At 42.2% G+C, this 12638-nt stretch overlaps 1 protein-coding gene across 1 annotated transcript; it reads right to left on the reverse strand.

Moving 5' to 3' along the window:
• Window positions 1–2663: 2663 nt before the first annotated feature.
• Window positions 2664–11240, reverse strand: LOC310941706 (glucoside xylosyltransferase 1-like; the record flags this gene model as incomplete). The annotated part of the gene is made up of 7 exons (XM_083906918.1): window positions 2664–2825; window positions 8458–8630; window positions 8743–8866; window positions 9061–9312; window positions 9693–9824; window positions 10032–10254; window positions 11041–11240. The coding sequence occupies 7 exons, from the start codon at window positions 11238–11240 to the stop codon at window positions 2664–2666; spliced, it is 1266 nt and encodes a 421-aa protein (XP_083763044.1).
• Window positions 11241–12638: the final 1398 nt, after the last annotated feature.

The following is a 12638-nucleotide window of genomic DNA, read 5'->3' on the forward strand; positions in this document are numbered from 1 at the left end:
CTTAATCTGTCTACGACCTTAGCTCGATTGGTATATGTACTGAAAGTTGTTGTTCTATAGTAAACTTCTGCTTTCTGCTGAAGAAACACGGCAGCGTATCGCAAAGGCCCCTTGACTATAGTATCTATAAAAGGTTACGGGTACCAGACGAGCTTTACTCTACATTTGGTTCGTATAATTTAAAAATAATACCTGCAAATAAGCCATACTTTATAGTATGTCAGACATTGAACTTTTAAAGTCAGCCCACTTCATCTGCAGAAGAATTGCTCGTAAAACACTCACCACCAACAGCTGTTAGCGGGAGTGTTATTGTGCGTAGGTGCCAGATTTTGATTTTAGGTTCTTCTAAAGCGTCTACATATAGCGACGTGAATTTAGTTTTAAATAATGGTGCATATACCTGCTTGTTTTTGTAATAATAATTTGAAAAAAAAGAAATTCAGTCTGCTTTTAGTCGCACAGTCTTTGAGTGCGACACTGTTTTCAGGCAAGCAATATTCCAAAAGACAGAGCTCTGAAGCAGCACAGTGCCTTAATTGCTACACCGCCTATGACAGCCTTGTTCTTTTCTTTCATCACGAACACACTCCATCAGCCTTTTCTCTGTCCTCCCACTTTGCACTCATCTCTCCACTTCAACATTTTTGTCCTGTTACAATGGTAGAGGGGGGGGGGAAATGGCCAACCTTACCTGGATATTTCTTTTTTATATTCGGCGTTATAGTCCATCAAATATACCGTCTCTCGCGTTCAAGTACACTTAATTATTCCTTGATGTCCCTATTTTCACTCAGCCACTCAAAAAGGCTGCTGATGTGAGGTGAGGTCACATATTTATTTTAAATAGTTTCTCTTTTTTCAGCCTTGTTGGCACAAAAGGAATAAAAATCCGAGTTATTTATTACGACATAAAAACATGTCATTTCAGAGAGATGAAACCGTGGAGGATGGACGATATTGAATTTTCGACATGGTGCTCAATTCAAGCCATTGTGTGTGTGTGTGTGTGTGTGTGTGTCTCTCTCCGTCTCTCTCTCCCCCCGTGGACCTGGTCTGTTTCTATGTTGCATTTAAGCACACAAGTCAATAAAGTTAATTGATAAGCTCTCATAACGATATATAGTGACGAATGAAGGATATTTGTGGCACGGTAAATCAAACCTTGCCTCGGAACCATAAATGGACAGTTATATCCGCCATCTAATGGGGATAAGCATAAACTCATCCTCCGTAAGTCGATTGCCATACAACCCCACAGACAGGCATCTGCACGGCAGCGGGCGTTATTGGTCCATCACTTACACTTTATGAGCACGCGGGGCAGAGGCAGAGATGGCGCTGCCGTCTGGCGGTGGCGTGGTCATAGATTATTGGCGAGTTCATCGATCTGTCCTTTTGTGCACGACGGAAAAAACGTGCCGTCGGTCTTTAAAGTTGGACGCTTCGAGAATAAGACAAACAGAAACAACGTTATATTGTTTAAAAAAGAAACAATTTCAAACTCTCACATTTATTGCTTCACCCAAATACATTTCCTGTCCTCGAAAAAAAAACATGAAAAAATGCTACCCTCTAGTGGTCGCTGCCGGAGAAAACACTCCATAAACGAAATGATCTTTCACATTATATTTATATATAAAAATTCAGCACTGACAAGTAAACAACACGGAAACGTGATAATGGATATCCTCACTTTACACCCACACCACTGACAGTCGTAACATTCACAACATTTCAATCCCTTAAGTGTTCAAAATACATTCAGCGGGTGCAAAAGAAACCCCCTCCATAATTACAGTAATAAAACAAAGACTTTGGCATCAAGAGGGAACTTATTTCGTAGCTTATTCATATGTTCAAAAGCATCTCGTATGCTAATGTATTCCAGCTATGCGGCCTGTTATAGATTACTTTAAGAACTATTATCGCCTCGGTGGCGCGACGCATCCTTTTTCAAACATAAGAAAAAGCCTCAAACAAATAAAAAAAAAACTATGCAGAATCACAATCGTAAAAAAAGAGAGACTGCAAAAAATTTGCATTGTACCACAAGAAAACCGTCTTTTTTGCTACTCATTCCACTTTCCTCTACAAAGTGGTTTTTTGGGAGGCTACAAAAGTGGTCCAGTGCGTCCCTTAAAGAAATAAAAAAAACAGGTCCAGCAAAAAAAAAAACCTTTTAACAGTTCTGATATGGTTCCCTTTTTGTTTAAAAAAAATTAAAAAAAGGTTTAATAAATTCTCCAATATGGAAAGTTGAGAGATCCTCTTCTGAATACAGATCTCTGCACTCAGTCGCCAAAGGCCGCGAAAGAAGATTCAGTAGTCGCTCGCGCTACATTTACAGTAGCTTTCAGGTATTTACATCACGCTCTTATCCAGAGCAACGTATTAGGTTCGCTCCAACTGTCACCAATTCAATGTGCAGTTTCACAACAAGAACCACATTTTAAATATTGCAAAAGATGTGTACACTTGCACACTTATATTGACATTGAGAGTCCACACTTCCACTGTGAAAGAGGTATGTCCGCGTTTTTTCAGTGTAATGACTAAAAGTCACAAAAATCAAAAAACTGAGAAATCAATAAGAATCGTCCCTTATCTCAGTGCTGCCTAAACGTGGCATCTGTCCAAATCGACGTTTGAATTCCGTTCTGTCACCGTCCGCCGGGAGCGTTCCTGTTGGCGTTTGCCAGGCTGTGCGCCAGTTTCTTTGTGAAGAGTGCGTGGGATTTGCCACAGTAAGTGTGCGTCGTCTTCAACAGTTCCTCTTCCAGAGGATCCAACAGAGAAGTCACTGGGTCAGTACCGAAGGAGAACTAGAAAGACATGATTATTAAATCAGTGGTTAGATTCGACGAGAGGCGTTTTCAGATAGCGGAGCGGCTGCGGTTGAAGAGCGCACGTGCAACTATAAACGTACATTAGTGAATTAATATCACAGTCGATTGTTTTGAATCCATAAATGAAACCTATCCTTCTTCCTCTGGTCCTGAAGGTGCAGACTACAACAAATGCACGACTTTTCTGTGTCGCGTTCTTCTGCCTCAAAATGCAAAAATGCACATTCTTAGGGCCTCTATAAAGCAAAGCCCTTGCCTAAAGCACATATAAAAGACCATAAAACCATTATACACCCTAACAATGGACATTTAAGCTTAGTTTTATGTGATAAATGCTTCGTTATTAGTTATTTTTTCACGAGGAACTGGTGACAGACACCAAGAGAAGCGGTGCCGTCATGAGCCTTTTATGTGCAGTTACAAAAGGTTTGATTGATTAAAGTGTTTTGCTCGGAAACATTGTCCCTCCCTGCAAAAGAACATTTAAACCTCTCTTTTACCGCTCACAGTTCTTGGTCACCTCCTTGACCAAAGCCTATTGTTGCCTGTTTGTTCAGAGTTTGGTCAGCTCTTGTGAAAAGAGCCCTGATTGTGTCACGCTTTACTGCGACAGCTGACGACGACAACAGTTTTTAGTCTTGCCTTTTAATCTGTATTACGTCGCGGTTTAGTGTGAAGAGTTTCTTTGACGTTCAGTGTGACCTTCTGAACACAGGTGTGTGTGTGTGTGTGTGTCTGTGCAATCAAGTCCAATCACTCCAATTTGGCACACCTGGTCTCAGGATAACACACCAAGGACATGTTGGAGTGCCATGGAAAAGGGTCTTAATTCGATATTCAGGCACACTTCTCCTTTGTCATTTTGGGTCGTGTGTCTTATTTTGGTCTTAATGAGTTGGACGATAAATGTCAGCCAAAAAAGCACAAGGAAGATGTTTTGGTTTCATGATTCCAGGTATAAAAAGCGGGGACAAATAGTGTAGTAGTGAGTAGTAGTGACTTAAAGGTCCCATTTTATGCAAAAATCAACTTTTTAATCATTTAAATCCTTATATTTGGGACTCTGGAGGACCTATCAGTCAGCAAAGTGTGAAAAAAGACGACTCGCTCATGTTTTTGTGGTCCTCCTCAGTCTAAGTGCAGGAGATAAAATACGCTATGTTGACTTCCGCGCTCACTGGGACGTCAGAATGCGCCAAATTCCTGGAATTGTTGTCTCGCGGAGCTCCGCTTTGTCCGTAAAAACCCGGAAGTCTGCGCATTCTATTCTTGGCTCCACAGTGCAGCACAGAGTTCTACACAAACTTCCAGCCTCAGAGGATTTATCTGTCCAGTGGATACATGTTATATATGACAGCAATGTGCCTGCTAGAGTCGGCAAATGATCACTTTTCCAAATGCTAACTGCTGTTAGCTCCCAGTAGCCTCTGTGGCTGATGTCATTTCCTGTCCCTTATGTTTCGTTTTACTTTTTTTTTTTGTTTTGGACCTAAAGAGATACAACTAAACAGAGCGTTCTGAACAGGGCTGTTTTGGCAGAGTGATTGAACTGCTGTGGTGCTTCATGCTTATGGTATTTTGACCAAAGCATGTCACAGACATGTTCATTAGGACACCAGGGAACTAGTTTAACTTGGAGAAATAGGGTATAATACATGATGTCCCCTTTAAGAGTGGCAGTAATCTTATTCCTGTAAATGAACAGCTGAAGTCTACAAACTACAGTAACTGTCAAAACTCCCCCACCCCTACAGACATCTCTCAGATTCCCTCAGCGAGTAAGCGAGTAAGTGCTGCTCAGCTCAGTGTTTGACCTCGGAAGATTTCCTTCCTTGGATAAATTAAAAAAACTAAATCCACACGGCACTCTGAACTTGGATGAAGCCCACCCCTGAATCTGATCTGATCACTCAGCCCGGGTGAAACATTAAAAAAAAGTGGTCCGCGTTTGTTGCTGGAGTCGTTTTTATGCTATAGGCTTATCGTCCGATAACCGGGGATTACAGGAGAAAATTTCATGTCTTCCCAGTAATGAAGGAGCCTTTACAATGCTCCGAGGAAATCAAAGGGGAATTATCATTTTTTTATGCCAGCTCATTTGCTTGTGGTTTGGTCCTTGATATTGGGTCACAAAGAGAGTGTTTTTATGAGCACAAACACACACCCACACACACACGCCCCCGCCAGTCATAAAGTTGCATTTACAGTTGCCGTATTGATTTTGTGTGGCTGATGGGGCGCTGTTGGTGTGCAGACTCTGACTCTAAATGTACCATCGGCTGTAAAAATTTAACTGCCGCTTCCTGGGCTCCATGTTTTGTAGCAGAGGGAGGGGATGCCTAATAATGGACAGACCGCCGTGGTCTGATTGAGACGGACAGGCAGACAAGACAGGGGAGGAGTTTTCTCCTGTTTTCTTTGTGGCGAGGATAAAGAACAATGGCGACGGTTTATTAGTCACCCGCTTTAGTAGGTGCAACAGAAGTTACCTTATGCTAAAAGCTAGTACTTTGTCATAAACAACAGTAGCTTAACGATTAATTATGCGCAAATTCGGAGCCACTAAAACATGATTTCGTCCTGTTGTGCCCGAATGACAATAATAAAGTCGAAGTCTAAAGCCTGCCCCACACAAGAGGATTTTCAAATCTAATTTTACAAACGTGGGCGACCACAAACGCAACAAACTTCCTAACCGATTTTCAACTTTTAAATCCCGAGAAAGCACAGGCTAAACGATCCAGACAAGATTTACCACTTGGCTTTTGAGCAAATGACTCCAGGCGGAGAAGATTCCAGGGATTTTCAGAAGACATATAAACAGATATGGAGGCTGACTAGCATGGAATCACCTTGGCTAGTTATGGTTCTCAACAAAAGTACGGAACATCCGTTTCCCAATTACCTCGCTCTCATTGGTTATTGCTCACGCTCAATCGCCGTTTCGTCGATCGGGACCGAAATCTGGCCATTTATGCTCTAGTATGGGCCAGGTTTAAGTCTAAAAACTCTACTCTCAAAGAGAAATAACAAATGTTTTGCTTACTGAATAGTTTTTGTCACAGATGAAGCAAACTGATAACATGACTAAAGGTCACATTATACCTCTCCGACTGCGTAATGCGTTATCCGACTGCTGAACCACGGAGACCCCTCGAGCCTTCATACTTCTGCGTCGTGGACGGATACGCGCTGCAATTTCCTGCCCGATCAGTAGGGGTCACTACGCAAGGTTGTTGTGCTTTTGGCTACAGTGAGCAACCTACGCAGAGCACTTTATGCAGGAGTATAAATTGGGCTTTAGCGTACCACGTGGTATAAATTTCATCACCTGCCCATTTCCGTGGACAATTCTGGGCTACAGTGGTTACACACGGCCAAAACACTTTCCAGTCCAATTGGTGGTACAGTCTTGTTTTAGCCAAATACTGGCCAACATGTACCAACACATGAACAAGGCAAGAGCTCAAAGAATACAAGGTAACACCAATGAAGGGAGATTTCTTGGTGAGGACTCATCCACTACTGGAATGGAATATGAGATTAATTGAGTTTGCGAGGAAAGCTAGACTGATCTTCAATCAAAAAATGTGTTTAAAATCACTTGAATACAATGCGTTTGTTGTGTTGTCTTGCTCTGGGTACATGGGTTATTTTTGATAAAGTATAACAGTTATATATCAGTTAAATGTATGATATTTTCACTATTTACAGTGAGTTGGTGTTAACTTAAGATAAGTTGAGCAATACAATCTTGTAAACATGAGAAAACAGACTAAACTGTTTAATGTTGCGTGGACACACTCAAAATAATTCAGGATAACTGATTAAAATACTTAAAAACTAGCAGGGAGAACAAAACACACTTCCTGCTTCAAAGAAACATGTTTACATTGTTATTTAAACATTGTTTTAGTTGAGTTATTGTGTGTGTTGACTGAAACAGTGGTGGCTTACTCACGATTAACACTTTCAGCAACACCTGTGCTCAAACCATCAAGACAAGTCCAAACACCTGCTGTGCTCGAGCGGCCTCACCTGATTGGTCACCTGACTGCACACACCTGCCTCAGTATAAAAGTGATTTCCAGGCAGCAGTCACACTTTTGCCAGACTGACAGAGCGGACACAGCTCTTCAGAAGCTTCAGATTTTAGCATGTGTGACCTTGTTTATTCTTGTTTGGGTTCTTGGGAAATGTTAATTCAAATGGCACAAAACAGACTTTTCAGATATTTGAACTTCAGTGTATGAATTCTCTCATTTGATTTCTGAGCCTCCACTATTTTCCTGAGCTGCCAATGCAGTGCAGTGCTGTGTTGTGTTGTTAGGTATTCACACCATTAAACTCCACAGAATAGCCTGAGGTTCTGCTGCAGATGAACAAGCTCAAACCGATGAAATGGTCGTCTGGCCAGTGAGATTAAACACACAGAAATCAATCTTTACACCACTCTCCTACAGGCAAACCAGACTTAATCACACATGTATGAAAGAATAAATGCATATAAACTGTGTGTTTGTATGCATGCTGTTGCTACAGCAAAGGGATTTAAAGGTCTTTGTGCCAGCCTATTCAGTACGGGCACATGCCCTGACTGCTGTAATCGATCATGGCAAATAAAACCAATCTAAAGTGCAGGCCAATGGATGCGGTATGGATCAGCCATCGCCGTGATCTATGCTCAATAGTTTGTTAATAGGAAAGCAATGAGACAGTGAGCGTTGATGGCTTCATTAAGCAAATGCCACTCCTGCCGTCGATATCATTACACTGCTGGTAAACAACACATAAAGATCCTCGCGGGGGAAATTAGCGCTCACTCCCAATCGTCTGCCAGTGGATTGAGATTTGTGTCTTTCCGCATGCGAGACCATCCGATGTCACCCGGCACATTAGTTCTTTCCGGGGTCGGCACCAATCCAAAATCTCATCTTGGAGGGTAAAGAAATGGGGCCACGGAGGAGGGCACAGAGGTCATAAAAGATCGACTTCCATCAGATGTTGCACAGAATTAAAGCTGGGACGCTTTGAAAAGGCTCGACATATCCAATTTAACCTGCGGAAAAAGAAGTTTCTTCCATTTGCTGCTCTTGAAGCGTCGCCGACGCGTAACTTGTAAGGCAAAGGTAGAATCATAGTTTAAAAAGTCACGTCCTCTACTTATGATGGATCGTACGATTAAACTTCCCTTTTGCTCTTTCATTTTCCACCCATCAACGTCGCCCGTGTTTTAACTGCTGCGGGGGTTGTTAAAACACGAAAGTCAGGGTCAAAGCCTTTCTGAGGGGCGTAAATTCACGGCGGCCGACAGTAAAACCTGACTTTTAATTCCTCCAGTTAATATTATAGGTAATTGACATCTGTGGTCATTAAGTTTATACAGACACGCTGTACATTTCATCATATAATGTCTTCATTTTTGTCTCTAATAATAGTTTTTAAGTGTGGACAAACCCGTGACCTGAGATGAACTGCAGTTAATTATATCTGCCTATACACTGTATACGTTATAGAATGTACAGGAGGGAAATGAAGACCTATGAAGAGGCCTATTAGGGTTTGTGGGGAACTGTGGGCTAACACAAACGCCACAGAGCACACCCACCTTTTGTATGGCCTCGTAAACGGCTCTGAAGGCAGGCTGCTTGTGGTCGTGGTAAACCCCTCTGTTTCCGTGCAGTACGTAAACGCCATCCTCCTCCGCTGAGGCGCAGTTGCTGCCGTAGATGCAGTGATCCGGACGGTAATTCCAGCGGCACGGAAACTCCAGCAACGTCTCTGACGACGGCAAACGAAACAACGCGACAAAATTAATCATTGAAAATCTATTGTAGTTTCTCCTTTTTTTTTTTTTTTTAAATGTTGAATGAAGAATACGTGATACAGATACCTGGGTTGTGGTGGAAAATGATATTGAGAAGGTCTTGGTCCCCCCAGGTTATGTTGAGTTTGTATTTCTGGAGTAACGGCATCAGCAGCTCCTCCCAACGCAGCCCCACAGACGTCATGTCATTCTGTAAACACACGTTTATGTTAATCGTCTTATAAAACTTTGTTTACAATGTGGTTGATGGTAGTGTTCATGAGGAGAACTGTTCGGCTGACTTCTTATCAACTGCAGCAGAAGGAGGCCATCTTGTGGCCATTAATGGCGGTACAGTAACAAACACATCAACTCTCTCTACAGTGGTTTTGTGTCTCAACTGACCTTAAAGAACACGCTCCTCATCCGTGTCATGTTCATGAGCATGACCCCCGAGTTGACGCCCGTCCTGCCGTAGAAGGGGTGGCGGGCGAAGCGGTTGTACCAGGCGATGCGGGGCTCCTCGTGCTCAGGGGCCATCGCCGCCAGCTGAGAGGAATTAAACCGAGACAGGAACGCCCACAGGCGGTCGACGGGCTGCAGGAACAGGATGTCTGAGTCCACGTAAACGATCGAATCGACGTCCTTTAGGATTAGCTGCGTTGATTGAAGAGAGAAAAAGACAGTGACTAATCTCCATTTTATGTGAAACCATGCAAACATCCAAAAACTTAAATGAAGATTATGCAAAATGGAGGCTCAATAGGTTTCATGTTATACTACTTTTTAACTACTTTTAATCAGTTTTAAGACTGTTTTAGCTTCTTAAATGTGAATATTCTCTTCATTTCTGTGCTCCACATACCAAAGAAATCATTCAAACTGAATAATTATGGTTCGTGGACAAAACAAGACGTTCAAAAACGTCATCATTTCCAGGTTTGACAAACACCGATCAACATTTTAATCCATTTTATGGAGCAAACAATTACTCGATTTAATCGAGAAAGTAATAGACGGATTAATCGACTACTCACAGGTAAAAAGAGTCTTTGAGAAGCACAGGGTTTGAAGAGTTTCTTCCACTCGGCCGCGTTCTCACTGGGGAAGCTGATGGGGTAGACCGTGTACTTGAAGCGCGAGCGAATAAAGGCAGGCCACGACTCCAACTGAAACAAAAACAGCACGTTTATTTCCTACAAGGGATATATAATAATAATAAAGAGACAAACTTGGAGTAATTTGCACTAGGAGTAATCGATATGCAGATCAGTTTTGATGGAGAATACGTTGACAAAAGGTGCCTCAACTCACCATTAGATGCAACTAATTCTTACACATTTGGACCCCAAAGATGGCAAACTTCTCATACTCACGGCCTCAATGAAGCTGGCGTGCAGCTGATCTTCAGCAAAGATGTGCACGTCGAGGCGTTTGACGCTGAAGAGCACGGCGGACTTGATCATGACGAGGGTCTCCTGAAGCCGGTCGCCGCAAGCCACCACGGCCAGGTGCATGGGCGGCTCGGGACCACTCGGCACGCTGCCACCTCCACCAGCACCAGCAGCCTCCACCTGACCACGCTGACGCATGATGTACCTGAGAGGGAAGATGTAGATGAAGTGTCACACAGATCCGAAAGGAGATGCAGGACATCAAAGTCCAATGTAATCGGAGTCCTGAGTATAATAAACTCGTAATACTGACTTTTAGACTCTTAAACTTTGCTTTATTGTCTGCCTTTAGTAACTTTTCCATTAAAGAGTCCGCTGTGACACGGTGGTATAAATTATAACATAAATACCATCGTTCATTAAGTATTCATTCTGCTTTTGCTTGATTTTCAGTTTGTACCCCATTAATAATCTGTTTAATCACGTAAAATTGTGCTATATACATGTTATAACCTCTGAAAAACAGTTTATACCAGTGTTTATGTCCGTCTCCTCGTGAGCAGCATACTTTAACACAAAGTTAATGGATTTCAAGAAAAGATATTGGAATTTTGAATATCCATAATTCCAATCTGAGATATTTCTAACTTAATTCTGACTAAATTACTGGGAGTCAGAATTGAATTACATAGCTGCGGATATCCACATCTACATTATGGATGCCTAACACTGAAATAAAGGTGTATGTGTAATGAGAAACCCCATACACATGAATGGGAAAGAGTGACATCATTTGAAATACTTTTTTTGAAAAGGAAGACTCAAATTACGGATATTAAATGTTAAAACGGGTTGCCATACACGTAAAATACACGTTTCCTCGCACCACCAACCAACAGCTAACTTACTTGAACTCCCTTACAGTTACAGTTTACCTCACGACTCTCTAATCTCTGTCTCACTCACTCCAGACCTGAATATCCAGATTTACCTGTTGTACCAGCGAATGTTTTTGGGCCCCGTTTTGTCCGCGGCCCCTCGGCTGGCTCCGGCCGGAACGAAAGTCCTCTTCGGTCCGCGGTTCCCTCCGAGCGACGCGTCCGCCGAGTTCAGGAGTTTACTGTAAACGTAGAAGCCGGAAAAGACGGCAAACGCCGTGCACAACATGAGTGCACGACTGTAGCGCCGCATTCTCGAGTTTTAGAAACGCAACTCGGGGCTGCAGTCATGACACAGAAAACCCGATTTCTTTTTTAATAACAACTCGGGAGCAGGAGCAATGGGGTACGCACTTCCGGTACGGTTTAGAAAATAAAAGTCCGGTGCAGGACGAGCAGGCGTGGGGGGGAACTACGCCCTCTGGCGAGCAAATAATGGTCCTGCAACCCATACCATATCTTTTTATTAATTCGTTTTATTTGCACAAATCACTAATTTGTGATTTGACCCATGCTTTTTACACATCGGTAGTGAACACACACACAAACAGTGAGATGCACATTATATGCATCCAGGAAGCAGTAGTGGTTGGGCTCCCCAGCCCTTGACCTTTCCAGGGATTTGAACCAACGACCCTACCAATTAGAAGCTCAATTCTCTTCTACGTGTTCATGGGCTGCCATAGGCTGCAATACATGTGCTTTATTTTTAACATTGTGACTACTAGTATTGCTATATTGCAGTTTTCAATACATTTTAGTCAATTTAGAGGTTATTACATGGCATGGTTCATAGTGAGATTGATAGTTGTAGTCACTGCCATAGAGGATGCATGTTGGCACAATAAGGAACTATTACATTTGATTTAAGCTATGATTAAAGTTTCCGTTTTCATACAAAATTTCCCTCCTTGTAGATACCACGTTGATGTGTGCAGTTGGTGATTTGGGGGCATTTCTTGTAGTCAAATAATATCAAATATCACATTAATTACATATATTGCTATAAATAAGGGTCAAAGATTAGCAAGTTGTAGTGTTTTGACTGTATGGCAACATCTTATACTTAACTATTATTATACATTAAGTTTTTCTTCAGCATTTTCTTTGTGCACCCACTTCCCCCATTCGTGCTTTTATTTTGAAGGCAAGATCAAACATCCGGTTCCCGTCTATTGCTCAAAACGTTTCTCTTGACGCTCTTCACTTAACAGAGGCAGCAGGTCGAGACCCTTAACTTGGGGGAAGGGTGGGATCCATCAGCAAAGTTTGACCCCTCACCCCCAGCTCCCCCCCCTACTAAAGTCTCCCTCAGCAACAACTTTTGCTTTGAATTGATTCCGCCTCTGAAAAGACTCATTCAGCCTGGCTTCAAGTGACTGCTCGTCTTTATTGAGGTGGCTGCATTAAGACAAACAGCAGAAAGTCAATTGTATTTTCATTTTGTGATGATGGGGGGGGGGGAAACAAGGTTATTAACTCATGTTGTGGTTTAATCCATTCATGTGTAAACCATACCCTATGTGAATAGCTACTCATTCATATATCTATATATATATATATGTATGTTATGACTATTTATGACTCAACTATTGCATGGCTAAGCAAAAAAAAAAAAAAGATGAAATGGAAAAAGGTGGGCATGCTGAGT

Source organism: Microchirus variegatus, assembly GCF_963457635.1.
Source record: "Microchirus variegatus genome assembly, chromosome: 20".
In the NCBI taxonomy this organism is placed as follows: Eukaryota; Metazoa; Chordata; class Actinopteri; order Pleuronectiformes; family Soleidae; genus Microchirus; species Microchirus variegatus.